The 21,129-nt window shown below is 47.1% G+C and overlaps 1 protein-coding gene and 1 long non-coding RNA gene across 2 annotated transcripts; one reads left to right on the top strand and one right to left on the bottom strand.

The window, feature by feature from the left end:
- The first annotated feature begins 13,010 nt into the window (after positions 1–13,010).
- LOC124675453 lies at positions 13,011–14,962 on the top strand. Its single transcript, XR_006993288.1, has 3 exons — positions 13,011–13,051; positions 13,548–13,657; positions 14,269–14,962. It is a non-coding gene; the product is annotated as an uncharacterized LOC124675453 (long non-coding RNA).
- A 1,086-nt stretch (positions 14,963–16,048) lies between these two features.
- Positions 16,049–18,473, bottom strand: LOC124679393 (pentatricopeptide repeat-containing protein At3g26540-like). The gene has a single exon (XM_047215160.1). The coding sequence runs from the start codon at positions 18,471–18,473 to the stop codon at positions 16,377–16,379; it is 2,097 nt and encodes a 698-aa protein (XP_047071116.1). The 3' UTR covers positions 16,049–16,376.
- Between the last annotated feature and the right edge of the window lie 2,656 nt (positions 18,474–21,129).

Consider the following 21,129-nt stretch of genomic DNA (forward strand, 5'->3'; position numbering starts at 1 on the left):
ACTCACAAGTAGCAGCACTAACGCGCAAATGATCAGAATAGCGTAAACATGCAAAGCGTTGATCTACTTCCAATTCCCATGTAAGATATGCATCAGGATTATATTTACCCTCAAATGGCGGAATATTCAATTTTAGTTTAGCAACATGATCATCATCACGTACCGGCCGTGGAGGTGGTCGAGCGTGGCGGTTCAGCTGCCGTGGACGACCAGGTGCAGGTTGTTGGACCTCCTCGTCATCCAGCACGTTCTCATCTACGTGCTCATCCTCGTTCCCTCCATAATCCTCGTATCCTTCATCAGAAGGCGCGTCATGTGCGGCTGCTGCAGCAGGAGCGGTACCCGCCGGAACGTTCGCACGAGGAACGCGGCATGCGCGGCGTTGCACATTGGCGCGAGGCGGCGGTAACTGAGTCAAGAGCTCCTGGAACTTGGCGTCGAGCTTGGAGTTGAAAGCTGCCTCGAGGCCATCCAGCTTGTCCAGCGCGTCGGTGAGTTTGGCATCCACGTCACCAATGCGCGCCTCGGTGTAGCGTGCATGCCCGCCCAAAAGGTGGGTGAAGTGAGCATGCAACTCCTCAGTCGTTATCTTTGCCGGGTCAACTCCCGGTGTAGGTCCTGTCATGGTTAGTACTCAAAAAGCACAAATGTATATGCCTACAAACTACGGAATATGGTGGTTCACGCGCAATTCGTCAAGCAAAATACAAAGCTCTTACAAGTTCTTACCAAACGAGGAGGAAGGCGATGTAACAACCGGCAAGGATCGGCGTCTCCAAAGATTGCCAAAGCGATTACCAAGTGTCGACACGGTGCACGTGGAGACAATATGTAGAAGCTGTAGGAAGGCTAATATGGTAGCAAAACAGCAATTGTCAAAACAGCAATGCGGTATTGAAAATATGCTCAACGACGGTATCGTGCTTGGTCCTAGGCTAGACCGTACTAGAGACGCGAGCCTAGAACACTAACGAGGTCACGGCGCGGCACACAAGCAACTAGCGGTGATGAGGTGGCGATGATGTGGCGACGCGAGGTGCGAAAAATCACTATGATGGCAAGTGTCTCAAACTGATCCCCAAGGTCTAAAAACAGTATAGCCTCAGAAATTTTTTTGTCAAAATTTCTGGAAAGTGCTCCGGAAAGCGCGCAGGCTCCAAAAAAAATGTCGCTATAACGGCCAGTGGCGAAAAGTGATCGCCAAGATGAAAAACCAATGTAGCCAGAAAAAAATTTCGGAGGCGGTTCCAGACTTTTTTTTGCTCTCCTTCCAATTCTTTATTGGCGGCCGAAACTTATCTCACGGAAATTTTTCTACAACACAGGATGAAATTAGAAGGCAACGGCTATTAAGGAAAAACAGGAAAACCTTAATCTACACGGACTCTACCGCGGCAGAAAAACAGCACCAATCAGTGTCGTGGTAGGAAACAGGGTATATGGCAGATGATCTGACGGTGGCGGAAACAATCTGGTTGGCGTATATGGCAGTGGCGGAAGTGTATATGGTGGTGTATATGGCAGTGGCGGAAGTGTATATGGTGGTGTATATGGCAGTGGTGACGGTGATCTGCGTATGGTGCGAGCGGCGGCGGCGTGACTAATGTGACCAGAACTCGAAACTCTAAAGGAACTAGACGCTAAGACCAGCAACTCGACACGAAGATGCAAGGCGTGGCAGGAGGGTTTATGGGACAAGATGATCTAAACCCTAACTGTATTTTTGGCTTTTTCGTGGTTTATGGATATGATGGCAGATGCAATCTGTACTAGGAAAACAGTAAAATCTCACCGAGCAACCTGAAATCTGATACCACTTGATAGGGCAAAGGTGGCCGATCTTTCGATGAGAGTAAGATAGCGTCGATTTGTTGGTGGAGTTCGTGCTTGACGATCCGACTACACGTGCAAAGCTCGTGCGCCAATGCAATCGCTAGGACAATCTCCGGTAGTTACTGATCTTGCGGAGGCACGATCGGCTGACCGACGAGGGTCTTAATTCCTACCCGAAATCGAGAACAAGTAAGAACTAATATTGCAATCAGAATATTGCGGATATAGATGAAAAATTTATTGAAAAGGTGGGATTCCGAATAGTCGGTCTTGTTACAGGCGTTGGCCTCAAAAGAAGTACACGAGAGTTGCAGCAATGGCTAACTTTTAGTCTAATCAAAATCCGAGTCTAAACTTGACGGCTATGGCGGTATTTAAAGGAGGAAAAGGTGGGGTTTCGACCAGCCATACGTATGGTGGCCGAACCAAACCCTAGAAGGCCTTTCCCCCTTCAATACGGACTCTAAAAAAGTGGCTGACTTAATTCCTGCGAAAATGACATGGGCCTGGCCCAAAACTAAAGGTGACGCAACACCATATTATGCTATGGACGAAATTATGAAGTAGAGAACTCTATATTTCGTCCATGTCTTCATCTCTTCTTATGGTGGCTTCAAAGTTCTGAAATCCCCACTTGTGGCGTCATCTTCAATCCTCAAGTGCTTGCTGCCATCTCCTCCATGTGTGATCATGCTCCAATGCTTGTCTTCCTCATCCATGCTAGGTCCATCATTCCTAAGAGTAACAAACATATCTGATTTAGGCAGCATCATATTCTCATGTATATGAGGAACAGTTCCAAGAAACGAAAGTACCTGATAGTTAAGTTGTTTGGCACGAGCTCGAGTGATTGGTCCTTGTATTTGTGTGGCTGTAGGTACAACGGTTGTATCAATAGATGGGATGTCCTCATCAGGTGAAGAGGACGAAGAAGTCGTCATGGGCACCTATACATTCTCTATCACCATAGGCTTATGATTAACCATCGTATTATCTGACAAGGCAACCTTAGACGAACTAAACGATGATGCAACTGGCTTTTCGAATTTCCATTGGGATCCCAGTCTAAGCACATGATTAGGAAAATAAAGTTTTGCACCAATACTGAAACTATTCGTGGTTTTAACTCCACATCTACCCACCATTGCACCCCTAGTATCTTTCAGAAACAACCAATTATCTTTGTCTGACAACAAGAGAGGTCCATCATAAGATTTCATAAAAGGGCTGGTGTTGCTAGGTGATTCTAGCAAAGTGTCAGGTTTAATTTCTTTCTAGTTCCTTCTGGATGTGCTACTGTTTTATTGGTGTTGGCATAACCAGGGTATCTGGCTTTGTTTAATTCCTGGATTTTGCTTTGTTTGCCGGCATCACTTGGTCTATGACCAAATGATGATTAAACAAGGTACTTCTACCCGGTGAGCTTTTCCTATTGAGCATGCTTATGCATTTAAGAACAAAACCCTAGGGTTTGTTCATGAGTTTGGTATACCTTGCTCCAGCTCCTAGATTAATGTGGTTGATGTAGAGGATTGCTTCGATTCTTTGCTGTCGATGTGCTTCTGGATGATAATGTCCTTCTCCTCCTAGCTGCTCATATTCCTTATTCTATGGTTTGTGTTCTAGATGAACAATAACTTGAACAGCTATATTGTTCTTGATGTTCTTGGTGGTTTGTGAGCTGCTGCTCAGCTGTGTCGATGAATGGCTGATTTCCTGGGACTCTGCTATTTATATTCCTGGGCAGGCTCTTGCTTGGGCAACAAGACTATGTTGCATCTGTGACTAGCCAAGGTGCTTGTGTGTTGTGAGGCATGCACCATGCCTTGTGAGATGTGTGGTTGTTCCTGTTGGAAATTGATCCAGTGTGGATCATCTCGGCTGTGTTGTAATTATCCACCAAATTGTCATTTTCCTTAAAAGCCAAGTGGCATTGCCACTTGGTAGATACTTGTGTTACTTGCTTGTTTCTTGCAGGTTTAAGAAGATCAAGATGATCAAGATGAACTAGGCGGTAGCTAGGTTTAGCATAGGTTTATATAGTATTGTTGTATATTTCCTTTTTCTTTTCTTTATTTAATTCCAATTCAACTTGTTGTAACATAATTGGATAATGTAAAGACATTGTATCTTGTGTGTTTATCAATAAAGCTCAAATTTCTCTATTGAGCTATTTGTAATTTATATTCAATGTCTTGTTAGTTGAATTGCATTGTTATTTCAATATTGCTTTAAATATTTATTATCTTATTCAATTTGTATTGTTTTAGTTTGAATATTAATTCAAAATCATTTCATTATCAAATATTTCAATGTGTATAACAATTCAATTGATCCTCTCTTTTCAAAACCCTAATTCAAAAGAGGTCATGTCCAAGTTTGTCGCACTCTCAAAACCCTAAATCCTAAATAGTGTTGAGAAAGAAACTTGACCCCCCTTAGTTTTTTATGAAATTAAGCGCGAAATTTTCCCAGTTTTTGCGATGAGATGCACATCCTTTTCCTAAATCTACCCCGCAACTATCTGGAAACCTGGGGTGTTACAGCTCTGGAGGCGCCCTCCAACCTCAAACCCAGACCGCCTCCACCCCCGTCCCCTGGTCGCCGCCGCCGCTTCCCTCACGGGCAGCGGTAGCAGCACCCTCCGCATCAAAGACGGCGGTTGGGATGGAGAGTTGCGGCCCGTTGGGTTCCTCGGGAGGTGGGGGAATTTTGATGGGAGCACAAGGCGGCGCGGCTTTCTGGGCGGAGCCTGACTCCTGAGGCCCTCCATCGGTGCGGAGGTGACGAGGAGGCTGTGCGTCTCCCTTCGACGAGCATGGCGGCATGCTGGATCATCGAGCCGAGATCGTCGGCACTTGCAGCCTTGCGCCTGGACTGCATATTTCCTCTCCGGCTAATCTAGCATGGAGGCGGCCGGCGGCGTGGGGGCATGCCGGTCTCGCGAATAATGGTGGTGGTCCTAGGGTTTCTCCTCCTATCAAGATGAAGACCTACCGGTTGCCTGACCTAATTGATATGGATGTAGTGGCGTGTTCCAGAAGGCTTCGTCTGCGTACTCCACCGGAGATTGTTGGATCGGGTGAGATTCGATCGTCGTGTTTTATTTCTCTGACCGCTTTCAAAGGGAGCACTTCGAAACTCTGCTGGTTGTTAATATCATGGGGCATGTTCTGGTTCTATCGTGCTGGCGGAGAATGTCATGAAAGCCGAGATCTGAGGACTAGTGATGATGGTTCGAATCCGGGTAGCGATGAGGAATTGGCTTGGTGTTTCGTGACTTGGAGCAGGGGCATGCTAGTGTGGGCAACTACATATGAGAAGTTTATAGTCTTACCTTTCAGAGTGAAAAATCGAAGGTCCGGTCTTAATTAATTGTGTCTAGCAATGTTTTTGTCGAATGCATTGTTTTGAGAGCGAGGATATTGTTGAACTTATAGTGTTGGTGTTGGTTCTGTTGCTCCGAGGAATAAATCGTTGTAGCTGGACTTTTCTGAAAAAAAACATTTTATCTGTCATCAAAAGGACGTACCTAGGTACCAGTCTGCAGCGCTGCTGCACACACGCGCGGGTCGCGATGGCTAACCAGACACGGGAAGCGGCGGCCTGCACGCAGCGATGCACACATGCGCGGGAAGGTTGCGGACTTGCGGTCACCACTGAAAATATAAATGGACCCTCTTTCGTCTGATGAAACTGCCGCACAAAGTATTGTGGTACCTAGGGGTGCAAAAGTGGAATCATGCATATCTCAGTGATTAGTATAAATTGCACTACATGTCTTCATTCTACATCCACGTAAATTATTCTATTTGGACACCAATCCGTACCTAAGCAAGAAGGAGAGAAAACGCGCATACATGCTTGCTTGATTCTTCATGGCTACCCAAACAATCAGGACAAGATACTGGATGCGAATTAACAATATGCAATAACTTAATTATGATCTACCCAAAGTGGAAGTAATTATGAACATGAGATAAAATATTGTTTTGTGTTATGCAAGTTGTTAATGCTATCCCAAAATACATGGACATTTATTTAGACTAAGGGAGCTTACTTGTTTGCCTTGTTGACCTTTGTACCCCTAAACTTCTGAAGAGGAAAAGAAACATGCATGTTCTACAGAGGAGACACTTTGCTTATTCAGAGAATTCACTCCAACCGAGTGAGTTTAACCGGGAGCAATTCAAGTAGAGAAATAGATATTTCTAAAATGCATAATTTAAGAGAAACTAGCTGATAAATCCTTATAAATACATATAAACAAAACAAGCACAACTAAATATCAACTAAAGGTTAACCAATCATTATAAATACATATAAAGAAAAGATGAATCAAGCATCTTGTGCAAGACATTTACTACATCGCTCAAATAAATGGACAAATAACATAGGCCCAACATTTTGTGCAAGCTGTTTATTACGTTGCTCAGGCAAATAACATATAGGATTATAGGCCCATATGTAGGATGAACTTCTGGACTAATTGTTTCCAGAGAACTCATCAATCCAGCATGGGGTGTATGGAAAAGAATAGACCCGCTCCTGTTCATTAGATAACACTTTGAACCAATAATAATCCCTTGGGTATATATCTCCCAATTCTTCAATCCTGGAGCCATTCAAATGATATGCAAGACATGTCTCTTGTGATGCGTCCAAGAAGACAATCTCTTTATACGGATGAAGCCCAAGTAGCTTAATGTCATAAACTAAACCTTCCCTGTCTTCTAAGTATCCATGATCCACTATGTCTGTGTCCTCAACATCCTCGTCAGAGTTCCATTCAAATTTGTCCGCCGCTGTTTCTCTGTTGCCGTCTTCCGGATAACTAGAAGCACGGAACAAGCGGTAGTTAATATCTTCTAAGATCCATTTAGCTCGTCTGCAAAACCACTGACATGGCGTGTGCTTAAGGTCTATGTCATGCTTCAGCATCCACACCATCTGACCAGACGATTCATTAAGGATCCAAACTCGAAGCCAGCGCTTGTCTTTATGCCATCTCGCCTCAAGTGCCACGAAGTAGACGCCCTTTTCGGACTTTGCTATTTTCATTTGCAGATAGCGCTCCCCTTTAAGATCCGCTGGTGGTTTGATTACACTGTATGTATTGTTAGACGATGATATTCTGCAAAGTCAAATCAACATACATTAAAAACAGGCCAGTAAGATAAAACTCTAATGAATTATTAAACGATTATAAGCGGTGTAGGTAACTCGTATACCTCATGAGGAAATCAGTTTGACAGTGTAGATAAAGCGCTCCTCGAAAGTAGGCGGCTGAAAATTCGCTATAACGCTCTCGCGCCTCGCCAGCAGTCCCCGCGGCATCACCTTGTCGGACGGAATCCTTTTCCTCCCAAGAGCCCAACTTTGACGAGAAAACATACATCTTGCACATGGACGGTGGCCACTCCGATTCCTCCATCAAGGGGTCTACGTCCTCTTCACGCCGATAGAATCGTAGAGTGGGGATGTTAATTACCTCATAGTACGGTGATACCATCGGATCGTAGGCTAACCGAGCCCGGTACTTCACATTCCCTGCACCGCGCTTAGCCGGTGCCGCCGGCAGAGTATTCCACCGTCGGGTGGCGGGGTTAACCACGCGGTTATTCTTAAGCAGGAGTAGCCCGTTGCAGTGGTCCTTGATGTTATAGCTTTTCCACTCGACGCCGTCCACGTCCCAGGAATAGCCGCAGTGGGGGCTGGCGGAAGGCAGGAAGCTGAGGTTGCCGCTGACGGCGCGGGCGGCCGCGGAGGGAGAGGGGCGGGCGAGGAACTCCGGGAGCTTGTGCTCGTCAAAGTGGACGAAGAGTCCGGCCAGCGATACCGGGAGCAGGTCGGCGCGCAGGAGGCGGCGGCCGTCCACGGCATCGCGCCACGCCCTGCACACGCAGCGGGCCGCGGCGATCCACAGCGGCGGGACGCGGCGCAGAATCTCGGCGAGCACGTCGGTCGGCAGGCGCGCCGCATGGTCCTCCGTCGTCGTCTCCTCCCTGCCGTCGATGCGAGCAGCGGTCGCGTCTCGGGGCTTCGGCGGCTGGTCCTCGTCGCGGCCCATCGCCTCGCCGCAAGAACACGGACATGAGATTTTGTGTGATGATTTGTGGTACGGGCTTCCGAATTTCCGATCGAGGAAGCAGCTCGGCTTCCGTTCTATGAAAGGGGATGGTGAAACATGGACGTATTCGGATGGATGGATGACCCCGATACCGACGTGGTCTCCCTAGGATCTTTTTTGTAGGACGTGTCTAGCGAGCGCGTAGGCGCTAGTTGACAAACTCTGGCGCACCCGGCAAAAAAGGCAAGCGCCGCCGCCGACGTTTTCCAACTAGCACAGACGGTCGGCTGGCCACGCCGGCGCCATTTTCGACCCTATTCCGGTGTCTCACGCGGCGGCCGCCCGATCTCCCTGCTCCATCTCGGGCGCGGCGCCTGGCCTCCCCTGCCCCCTCTCCCCTCAGGCGGCCGCGCGAGGTCCCATCCCATGCGTCTACCGCGCGCCGTCCCCAACCCTGCGACCTGCCGATAGCTTCTCCTCCGACATGCTCCGTGACCGCGGGATCGAGCGTGTCGTTGTCGCCGTCAAACTCCACTGTTATCAGAGTGGCCGCAACTGGTGACACACCAATACAATAGATAAGAGCATCTTCAGCCGCGTCCCCCAAAGCGTTTCCCAAAGGGATTTGAAGCGCGCCGGACCAAAAATGCGTTCCAGCCGCGTCCCCCAAAGCCCATTTTTGTCCGGCGCGTCCCCATACGGTGTCCGGCGCCCCGAGCCCGTCCCCGTCCCACAGGGGACGCTCCGGGCACGCCGGACACAACGAACAGCGAGCGAACCGACGCGGGCCCGACGCGTCGGCGGCTCGGAGCTCGGCCGCCGCCTACGTAGCGACGATGCGGTTGTCGGGAAGCGGAACCGTCGCATTGGCAACCGCGTCGACGACGCGAGCAACCGCCGGAATGGAGTCGGGACTCCTCGGAAGAGCAACCGCCGGGTCTTTTCGACTTCGCGCCGCCGATCATCCGCGCTCAATAAGACCCGTACGTCGGCGCTTTTGGATCTTCACCGACCGCATCCGACACCTCCGGCGACGATGAGCTACATCTCCGAGCTTCCGTCCGACACCTCCGGCGAGGGAAAGCTCGCCGGATGGCGCCATTGGTGGGAGAAAGCTCCGACGCCCGGCGGCCGACGACGATTCCCTCCCGCCACTTGACGGCGCGGAGGAATGGGCTGGGCGTGGAGGAGGACGCGGAGGAAGAAGGGTCGGAGGAGGCGGCGGTGGCCCGTGCGAGCGGAGGCGGACGCGAAGGCCAATACCGCCAAGGCCAAGGCCAAGGCGCGGCCGGCGAGCACCGGCGACAACGAGGAGGACTCGACGCGTCGGCGGACACCGCCTCTTCGGAAGAGGTGACGAGCGAGAAGCGCCACCGTGACGACGACGACGAGGCGGGGCCATCATCGAAGAAGAAGTAGTAGTTTAAAATAATTTGTATGTAATTTAATTATGTTTTTTCGAAGTTTTATATGTATTTTGTTTATGTTGAACCGATTTGAATATTAGTAAAGAGTTTTATTCTATCTATTTAAATTATTTTTAATGTTTGGGAGCGGCGTTTGGGGGACGCGACTGGGGAGCGACGTCCCCCAAAGGCGGCACGAACAAAACACGTCCCCCAAACGCTCGATCCGGCGCGGTTTGGGGGACGCGACTGGAGATGCTCTAAGGATGCCGTTGGGAGGGTGTACCGTCCCCAAATAGAGTGGGTATGGGTTTGGGCATAGATGATGGGTAGCCACTAGCCAGTGGCAGCCTTAGGCCCTGTTCGGTGCAAGTGTTTTATGAGAGGGTTTGTAGTGTTTCGGGGTGTAAAACTCGGGTCCGGTTAAAACACTTCCAAACACTCCAAAACGCTTCTGGGTCGTTCGGCAAACCGGTTTCGGCCGGGTTAAGGCCCAAGAACCACCCCAAAACACGTCGGGCCGGGGTGGAATCAAAACGCCCCACCACCCTCGCGTTTTGATGGTGCTGGACGGCTCCCACTCCTCCGCATCCCTCCTCCACCAACCCCCTTCCCCCACCTCCGGCGCCGGCCAGATCCCGGCGAACTCCGGCGACAGCCTGCCCCGCCGACCACCCCCCAAGAACCCCTCATCCTTCTCTCTCTATTCCACCGTGTGGAACCACCAAATCGCACCCCAACAGAAAACCTAGCCTAGGATCCTTTGGAGAAAACTTCGGCCATTTTTGTCCATGGCGGCCGGGGGCCCTGCTGCGGATGGTGGTGAGGCGGAGGGTAGACGGGGCTGCACCGGCGGAGGAGCAGGGTCTCCATGGCGACGGAGGCGCCACGGCAGCGGGTGGTGGTGACCCGGCTCGGCGTACTGTTGCTCCTTGCGTGCCAGATGCGACCGGCCGGCGGGCCCTCCTACTCTTCGTTACACATCGAGGCTGGCCTTCACCGCCGTCCTCGCTCCGACGGCAGCAGCCACAGCGGGACGACGGCTGCTCGTCGTGGGGGACTTCCGCGACCACCTCTTGGAGCTGCCGGCGTCGGCGTAGTCCCCAACCTGCACCTGCCGGCCACAACTCAGCAGGCCATCTCCCGAACCCACTACTCCCGGTGAGCTCCCTATGCTCCTCCTCCCTGCATTCATGCAAAAAAAAAAAAGAATCTTTTTCCCATGTTGAATGTGTACGAGTAGAGAGCTAGGCGTACTGGTATAAACCTATTGCTCATTTAATCAGACGTGTGTATTGTTTCTTTGTTCTTTGCAAATCATGTACTCCCTCCGGTTCATATTAATTGACTTCAATATGGATGTATCTAATCGGAGGGAGTATATAAAATTGCTCTTAGCCAGTAAGCCAATACATTGACCCGGACTTTGTTGCTTCCTGAGATATGTAGTTTCAGTTTTGCACTTGGTACGGATATTCAGATTTAGGCATTTTAGAAATAGATAAAATGCAATAGAATTTGCAATGGGTGCACACTCCCCTATGAATCATGAAATTATTCCAAACCGATGTGAACAAGCTCCCTACAGTGCTATTACTTTTTTCACCACGAGTAGATTAGTGACCTAGGCAAGGAAGCAATTTTGAACCTTAATTGTGTAAGATGATTGATATTACCTCCGATTGCTGTCAAAATCTTAGTTTGGCCACCTGGATGATTAAGGTGTAGCCATTTTTGTCTGAAAGATACTTGTACATTTGCTTTTACATTTCTGTAGCTTTGATTTTGTGTTCATGATGATTTTTTCTCGATGTATTTAATATAATCCTAGAAAGATTTCACAAGCAGTTTCTGTCTTCATTCTTCAAATCAAAACGATGCTACCTATGATAAGCGTAGAAGTATCTGATTATGATGTGTCTGGTCTTCAATGTCTGGTACTGACTTCTATTTGCTCTCTCCTCTCTGTTAGGAATTGCCATTCGTTCACTGGCCTGTGGTCATATTCCACGAACTCCATTTATCTTGGTGTCGATGGAAGCACTGGGTCTAATTAACTACATGGCGTGCTCTGGCTTCCCAAGATCTTTCTACTGGACTTTTTGATGTCTACAAAATAGGAATCCAGAAATCTATGAGTTCTCTCCTTGTGTAGTTGTGATTCTTTGAACATGGGTACTGCATGATTGTCTCCCTCTTATTATTTTATCCCATTTTTTCTTATGCTTACTCCTATTGCCAAGTTATTTTTTAGTTCCATGGTAAACATAGATGAGGGACAGTTCAAAAGATTGCAACATTATCAGTGTGTTAGTATCTAAGAAATTCATCTTTCCAAAGATTTTGTGAAACACCATTATGTCTGTATCTAAGGAAACTAATCAGGATTATCTAAGGAAATTAATCGTAATTATCTTTGTGAATGGTTCAACAAATTATTGAGTCAGTATATAAGGAAACTAAAATCACAATTATCTAAGGTACCTAAGGAAACTAATCACAGAATTTTGTGAACCGATCACGGAAATTTGGGGGACTAATCACGGAATTAGCAGGCACAAACCGTCTTCAGAACAACAACGGGAGCTCGAGTGGTTCCTGGTGGTGGAATCCAAGCGGCGCGTGATGGCGGAAGAGAGATAGGGGTCGGCGTGCTAGTGGTGGGGGTGGCTGGCTTTGATGCGGAACATGTGAGTCTAGCGGGGACGAGCACCAATGTTGATGCGGAATAGGTGCGGTCGACGAGTAGGAGCGATGGCGTCGATGCAGAACAGGTGTGGCCAACAGGGAGGAGCGCTGGCCTTCGCGTTTGATGACCTGACGGCGGTAGAGCAGTGGTGGAGGAAGTTGCGGATGGCGGGCCACGGCGTCGGACGCCCTCGCCGAGGAGCGGCGGCGTGTGGTCGTCCGGATGCGAAGAAGATGTCTTGAATCGGACATATCCGAGACGATTCGAATTAGGGAGGGGTACTTTTGTAAAATTGAATGTGTGAAGAGTCCGCACAGGTTTTTTTTGGGATGGATGGAGTAGTTTAAACTGTAAAAAAAATGTATTTTTATCCATTTGCGTTGAATACACTTGAATACACTAGTTTGTAAAACCAGTGTTCCAAACAAGTGTTTTGACAAGTGTTTTGAGTAAAACAGGTTTTCTAGTGTTTTAGGTAGTGTTTTGGGTGGTTGATGTTTTCACCCAAAACACCCCTCAAAACACTCCTCAAAACACAAAAATACTCTGTCACCGAACGAGGTCTTAGGCCTCGTTTGGCACAGGAGTATTAACCGGGTTTGTGGAGTATTATCCCGGCCTAAACTTTATACACGTGAAACCGCGAGCGAGCCGTTTGGCAGGCCGGTCTTGGCCGGGTTCAGCCCGAGTAAACCCCGCAATACACGTCGACCCGACGAGTTTTCCAGACGCTCCACCCACCTCGCGTTTTCCTGGTCCACACGCGTCGCAGCAAACACCGGATCTCCTCTCGCGGCGAGCCGGCGACGCCGGATCTCCTCTCCCAGCGACGCCGGCGGCTCCGTTGCCCCGCAAACAGAAAGTAACAGCTCCGGCGACGCCTCCTTCAGCACCTTGTGCCGTTGACTCAGTACCCGCCGCCGCCGTTGACTCAGTACCCGCCCCCGCCGCCTCAGAACCTGATGCCGCCGCCGCTTCAGCACCTGGTGCCCTCGCCGCTGAGGTTCCTGGCTTCCTGCCGACGTAGGCTCCTTCGGCCGTCCGTCCTCTCGTGTAAGTTCTCTTTCAACTCGTCCTTCCCCTCCCTATCTAGTGCTAGATACAACTGCTACATGAATGACCTAGGGTTCTTGATGCCTCCCATGAGATCCTGTTAGTTGCCTCTAGTTCTTGATGCCTAGGGTGAGCTAGTGGCTACGGATTCAGATTTCTGTTGGATCTGCCATTCTGTCAATTACTGTAGTGATATATGATTACAGTGTTTGCCTCTAGTTCTTGATGCCACTGCATTTCCTTTTGGATCTGTTAATTGCCTCTAGTAATATATGATTTGTGTTCCATTGCACTTCCTTTTGGATTTGTCAACTGCCTCTAGTTTTTTATGCCTGCTCTGCATGAGGACAAGTGCCTCGCATGCATCTGTAGAAATTAGCAAAATTAAATCAGCATGTCATTTCTCTATCAAAAGGAACATAAGTAGTGTATAAAAACTGAAATGTCCATAGTCATTTCTCTATCAAAAGGAACTTATGGCTGCGCTGAATGGCAGACTTGGAGGCTGCAGACTAGCAGATCTCCAGATGGATGGAGTGGTCGCATGCGCTCCATTCGTTCATCCGCCAGTTATTCGCTTCACCTCCCCAGGACACATGACAAGAGGTAATTTCTTTTCTTGCTTTATTCCTCACGTCAGCTACAATTTATGGATGAGGTACGATCTCTTGGCTAGTTGCATAGGAGCACGAAGTGTACTTGTGAACATAGGCTAATTTGATAGATGTGCATATGCCGATTCAGTCCATGGGCAATACTTATAAATTGTAATAAAAAATTCTTGCTTATGTTTGCTTCAGTAGATGGAACAAGTCTTGATTTTTTTTTCTTATCATCATTGTAGTCTAGTAACGATGGAGGTTCGGTGTGAGGAATTCAGAGCTGAGTTGTGCTATTGTAAATAACAACTTGTGATCTGTAGGATGACCCTGTGCAAACATGAAATTTGGAATGCTTATACAATTAATGTGCAATGTCACTTATACGGTCTGATGCATTGTTAGATGCAGTTTCTTGCAAATCTTGTATCAATTAAATAAAATTCACTTTAGCACACAGATGTTTTACAACCAAATATATTTGCATTGTAAGATGGGGTCTAGACAATTGGTTCTAAAAGAAGGAATTTCGCAAACAAAAATTGATGCTTATAGTTTTGCTCAATTAGCTCGTTCATCCTATCACACTGATGCATTTGTATGTTATGTTGATTTCAGTCCATTTCATCCTTTGTGAGAAGAGTGGAGGTAGGTATATTTTGCTAAACAGTATTCTTCCTTATTATTTATTGTCGTGCTTCTAAACCATTTCATCTTTGCCCTGTTTCTGTATCTGTAACCATTTCACCACTGCCATGTTACTGAACCAGTAACATGAAATTTATTCTTTAATTGTCTGCATCCCAGTTATAATATCCGTCTTTTATTTCTTATTCATGGCATGATTGTAATTTAGCTAGGATATAATGATTACTATTGCTGGATGTTTGGTTTGGTGCTTCCTGATTGAGTTAGGCTGCCTAGTGCTTCAAGTTAGCTATGCTTTCTTTTGAAGTCCCGGTTGCATCATGATTTGTTGTTTTACTAAGATGCTGATTAATACACATACTTGGTTTGGCAAAAACTCTGTTGGGTGGAAGTGCATCGGAGACAGCTTCTCAACATGATGCATGGCTCCGTTGGCGCGGCGGAGCGATGACACTGCCACTTGCCCGGCCTCTGCTGACTTAATATTCGCCGATGCTACCGCGTCCATCTTTAAGTCGCCTCACCTTATGTCCCCAAGCTGACAGAAGTCAAGGCCACTGCGCCTCTGATCCAGCATCTATTTTATGTAATGTGCTTGTGACCAGAGTGTAAAAGTTTAATTTTTATTCGAATTACTATGATCGTCCTAGCCTTGTTGTGTAAATTGCATTTTTGGTTGTAGAATTATCCCTGCCTGCCTGCCAAACAGATGAATAAATGGAGAGTATTGCTGACGAAGGGTTTTTTGGTGTAAAGAAGTGTTTTGGGTGACAGGAGTGTTTTCACCCAATCCGCTTGGAAAAAACACTCCCACTTACTCGGTAATACACTTCAACCAAACAAGGCCTTAAGAGTATATTCGTGAACAAGTGGAAACCCGCAGGCTCATTACAATGTACCATCAAATTAGTGCAGTGTTATTCATCGAGCACGGCGGCACGCCAACGTCTTGTACAAAATCTGGCTGATATGATTCGCATTCGCTGGATCGTGCGCTTTGGCAAGAGCTCGCTCTCCTCATTAGGAGACTCATTTCTGAAGCTAAAAAGGAGTGAATTGCGCGGCACGGCTACAGCTTGCTGGCGACGACGCCAGCAGCAAGTACGAAGAACAGAGCAGCAAGGACGGGGCAAGGGCAATACTGAATACGTAGGAGTACTACTCTTCCTAATGCAGGGAGTAATAAATTCACACCACGCCAGAACACCAGCGTAGTTCGGAGAGGCAAATAGCCAAATACTCTTCCTAGTATCATTTCACTGTTCACAAGTGGCTTATCTAAAATTGAAATAGTTTGCTTCCTTCCTACGGAAAAAATGTATAAATTCATGCGAAATAACACTATAAACAAGCCAAAGATTGAGCATCCCAGTCGCTGTTTCCGCATTCTCAACCAAAAAAATAATTGCATCTTTTTCTCTATCATGTATTATTAGGAATGCTGACACAAGAAATTAATTATGTCGAACTACAGTTTTCTTTTACAAATATGTACTCCCTCCGTTCCATCATTCTTGTCACGGTTTTAGTTACAAATAAGTACCACAAGAATTATGGAACGGATGGAGTAATTTACAACTTTATCAACGTCTTCCTGCCCGATGGGGACGCTGAGAGCAATCGTTGTAGAGAGGGAGTCCCAGCACTGAACATAGACTTACGTCATTGCAAAATAAAAAAGGACAGAAGAACCATGCAACATCAGGTCAGCAACTCAGAAAGGAACTTCACTGATACAAGACTATGTCTGTCACCAAACTGAGCTCCAATTCATACTCATCAGTCATCTGAGAGGAAAGCTCGAGGACACGTTGTTATATGTCAATTACATAAAACACGAGCTCCGTGTTCAGCCCAAAGACCCTGTCTTCAGCTCAATCGCTTGTCGAGGGTAAGTCTTGCCAACACTGATGCTATGAGTTCATACGCAGCTGAAAATTCTTATGCAGTCTGTTCCTTGACTTGGCAATTAAGCATTTCAGCTCATAGTCATGACACGGCACTCACATGGGCAACCTCAATCCTTCTTCGAAGCTCGTAAGTGACATGGACTCTTCACTGCCACCATCACTGCACTCCTAGTCTGGAGTAGCCTCATATCGAACGTGTGTCAGGGGATTGCTGTCGTTGATGCACTTGGCAGCCCGCTCCCCTAATTTCCTATTGCCATATTCCCTGCAGCAGTCAAAGATCCTTAGCCACATTGCAAATGTGGGCTCAAACGGCATGTGGTCGACAAACTCCTCGAGCTCAGCCATGTATCCATGCTTGCCGAACAGCTCAATCATGCATTCATAGTGCTCCATGCGAGGAATGATGGATTCATCAATCATCCGAGTGAAATAATTCCTCCCTAACTCAACATGCCCCTCGCTGATACATGAAACCAGTGCGCCAAAGAAAGTGGCGGAGTCTGCCCTAATACCCTGCTTCTGCATTTCATCAAACAGTCCAAGCCCATACTCACCTTTGCCACTGTGAGCACATCCGAAGATCATTGAATTCCACAGGATGACGTCACGAGATGGCCCTGCCTCAAATACCCTGATGGCACACTCCAACAGCCCGCACTTGCAGTACATGTCAACCAGTGCACTTCGCAGTATATCATCAACCTCATAGCCGTTTCTGATTACGTACGCGTGAATCTGCTTGCCGTGCTTAAGCAGAAAAATGTTGGCACAGGCTGCCAGCGCCGAGCTGAACGTGGACTGGTAAGGAGTTACCTCAGATTGCATCTCACTCAGTACATAAAGAGCTGCTTCACTCATGGAGTGGCGTTCATAACCTGAGATAAGCGAGTTCCAGGAGTATATGTCTCTGTCTGATCCCATCTCGAATACAAGAAGCCGTTCTGCACTCCTCAGACATCCGCACTTGCAGTACATCCTCAGAAGAGCATTCTTCAGGAAAGGGTGACTGAACAAACCAGACTTGAAAGCGAATGCATGAACCTCCTCACCTTTCCCGATATCAAGCATCCCAGTACAAGCATTGAGCACTGAACCAAGTGTAACAGCATCAAACTCCTTTGTCTCCTTCCTCATCTGTTGGAAGAAATGCAAAGCACCAGTCAGATCCATGGACCTGATATAGCCGGTTAACATAGCATTCCAGGACACTAGATTGCGCTCTTCCATTCCCTCGAACACCCTCTTTGCATCATCAATCCTCCCACAAGAAGCAAGTCCAGACAAAATTGAAGTTGATATTACCATGTCCTTCACTGGTGCCAGGTTGAAGAGCCTTTGGGCTGCATCGATGGCACCACATTTGGCGTACAGATCCACGACCGCGCTCTGCACATGCACATGCTGCTCATACCCATGTCGGAGCACAAAAGTATGTATGCACCGTCCTTCTTTAAGCGCATTGTTATCCCGGCAAGCGCTAATTGCATGGGAAACAGTATAAACAAGCGGCCTAACTCCTGCCCAGACCATCCTGAAGAACATGTCAACCGCCATATCCCCCATCCCAGCAAGAAGATAACGCCGGATAATGACATTCCATGAAATGGCATTAGGTTCCGAAATACCATCAAATGCCCGCCTCGCCTGTGGAAGCAACAAACACTTCCCGTACACATCGACCAGTGCCGTGCCAAGAATGACGTTGGACTGCAAGTGCCGCTTTGAGATATGGCCGTGGAGCTGCTGGGCACCACACAGGTTGAGGCACTCGGCACAACAGGCGAGCACTGATGCCATTGTAACATCGCTGGGACGAACGCCGAGGGAGTACATATTGGCAAAGAGGGAAAGCGCCTCAGTGGGCTTCCCGGCGCGGGATGAAGCATAGATGATAGCATTCCAAGATCCACCATCCCGGCGAGGCATTAAATCAAACAGTTCCCGCGCGTCGGCGAGGCTGCCGCAGGCTGCAAGAGACTCGATTGCGCGGTTCAAAAGGAAGGTGGGTACTGGTGAGCGGGAGGTGGAGGTGGAGGGGGAATACGTGGAAGTGACGAAGTGGGCCGCGATACGGCGGGCGGCAGAGAGGGAGCGGTGGGACGTGGCCAAGCGGAGGAGGGATGCGTAGAGAGAGGAAGGAATCCGGGAGGAGTACCAGGCAGGGGTGAGGGTGTCTAGGGCAGCAAAGAGGCGTCCGGCGGCTATGTGGGCGGAGGTTGCTGACACGATTGCGGCGGAACTAGAGGTGGCGGCGGCGGCCATGGCCGCGGCTCGCGGGAAGGACAACGAAAAGGAACAATGTTTTCGGTTTTCCTTTTTTTTTTTACAACTTTATTGTACTGTACCTCTTTACTCTTTACTACCTCCACCCCACTGAGCTTAAGGCTTTTTTTTTTAAAAAAAAAAAGTCAAACCAAGTAAAGTTTTATCAAACTTTAGAAAAATTTATCAAGTATGATGTTTTGTAGATACCATATAAAAATATATTTTATTATCTATCAATATATTTCATTATCTATAATGATATTGAATTTGTATTTTGCATGTTATGATTTTTGTTAAAAAATTAGACAAACATGACATAGTTTGGCTTTCTAAAAATAATATAAGCCTTAATTTTTGGGATGGAGGTAGTATTATTTACATTAGAATTACTCCACACATATATATCCAAATCTCGGACCCGAAATTCCTAATCTAGAACCCAAAAAAACCCGAGCACATATTCACGAAGGTGTTTGGAATTTCCAAATTTATTTGAGAAATTTTAGGCTTATAGTCTTAACACATGAATATCCCAAGGAGCACACCAACATTCAGAATCTAGAAAGCCCAGACATGGAGAAGCCTTGAGCCCAGCCCAAGTGGAGCAAGGTGTAACCCTAGACTACGAGTACCACAAGCGCACATCATCTTCTCCACTCTCCTCCCTCCACGTGACCCCAGACCCATCATCTTCTCCACTCCCCCACTCCCCGTGACCCCCAGACCTCCAGACCCCCACTCACCCACCACCGCTGGCCACAACCTCACCCACAACCGCTCTCCATTGCACACTACCATCTGCCATCGACAGCCATCACCATCTACCGTCGTCTCCTCGCCGTCAGTCGACACCTCCCCATCGTCCTCTTTTGTCAACACCTCCACGTCGACCTCAGCGCTCGATGGGATGCCTCCTCCATCCTCCTCGCCTCGTCGTGGAGGACCACAAGCTGCACCTCCAGCGCGTCGATTAAAGGACTACACCTCCAGCACTGATTCTTGGTGTCAGTTCTTTTGTTCAGTATGTAATTTCGGACTCATAGTTGTCAGAAATGTGATTCTACAACTTTACGACCAAAATTGAGTGAAACAATTCAAGGATTATGGTAAGTAGAATCTAAGATTTTACGATTGTAGAATTTAATATCCTACGGTTTGAGATTCTACCATAGAAGTTCCGATTCGATTCGGAATCACGATTCTGACAATTTTGTCGGGATATTCAGGAATTTCCAATCGTGAATCTCGATTGTCGGGGATCAAATATTATGATATTATGATGCACTTTCAGATGTCATTCTCGTAACCTTAAATATTTTTTCCCGAATTTTCCGTCCCAAAATTTCGAGATTTCCTGAATGCCCAGAGTGACAACACGTAATAGACCCTTGTCTCGATACGCTTGTATCTCTTGGGGCAGACGGTGAGGAGAAACACAACCTCACAACCTACCGGCATGTGTGAAATAATTAAATTCGAGGACACTACAGGAAAACAATAAACCCCGGTGGCCATTTATCGGGGACGTCGGTGTAGGACGTTGGAAAGGCCAACCCACTACTCTAATGTCGGCGTAGAACAGTTGTCGGCATAGCTCGACCTACACCGACGTCTTCCTTTGGCGTCGCTCTGGCCGTTGGCATAGCTGCCTCCATGTTTCGCTCGATTCCCACCGGCTAAGAGGTGTGAGACAATGCTAGTTTTTCAGAGCTACGCCGACCTTCTCACATTAATGCTTCTTTTCCAACGGAGGGCATGAACTTTCTTACCTAGATGCATAACTTTTTAAAAGTCTTTGTAGTTCAATGATAAAATAGATAGCTGTGAACTTAAAAAAGATTTTTTGCAAAAAAAATCAAGGGCAAACTATCATGCACGTGTAGTTCAAATTTCACACGCGTCCAGCTGAATCGGCAATAATTTTTTCCTTTTCATGAGAGGTACCTAGAAATAATTTGAGGTGCAAGCAGTTGGTGATTTGTACATACAATGTAGTCTAGTATTCTTTGAAAAATTGGATGGTACAATTTTGGAATGGTTTCTTGTTAGGTGCTACACAAAAAAACCCCGCTTTTGGCGCTCAGAAAATAAACAATGGATTTTTTGTGCAAAGACAATGAAAAATCCTCCAACAATAACATTACTTTCTATCTGAATACACACGCGGTATGCACAATATGGGCTCAGTTCGATAAACAATGCCATGCTTTAGGTCATGATCTAGCTCATTTGACCTTAAAGCCATAGAACTTTGTAAATGGTAGATCATTTCAGATAAATTTTTCTATAATATTTACAATACTCCAAGTTTGTTATTTTTCGTAGAAACTATGTCACATAAGATAACGCAATGCGAAGGTTTCACCATTTTTTTGAGTTTTTTTGAATTAGTTTTTCTTGATTCAAAATGCGGCCAAAACAACAGGGATGAACTTTCTTGGCTAGGGTTATAATCTTTCGAAACTCATTGTGGATCTATGATTAAATAGATAGTTGTGAACCTAAAAATGACTTTTTGAAAAAATCAAGGGCAAACTATCATGCACTTGTAGTTCAAATTTCGCATGTTTCCAGCTAAATCGGCAATAATTTGTCTTTTTGGTGAGAGGTACCTAGAAATATTTTGAGGTGCAAACAGTTGGTGATTTGTAAA

Source organism: Lolium rigidum, chromosome 7 (genome assembly GCF_022539505.1).
Source record: "Lolium rigidum isolate FL_2022 chromosome 7, APGP_CSIRO_Lrig_0.1, whole genome shotgun sequence".
Taxonomy (NCBI): domain Eukaryota; kingdom Viridiplantae; phylum Streptophyta; class Magnoliopsida; order Poales; family Poaceae; genus Lolium; species Lolium rigidum.

Excerpts from the sequence above, each read along its gene's own strand:
- LOC124679393 (XM_047215160.1), bottom strand. The coding sequence starts at position 18,473 with ATGGCCGCCGCCGCCACCTCTAGTTCCGCCGCAATCGTGTCAGCAACC.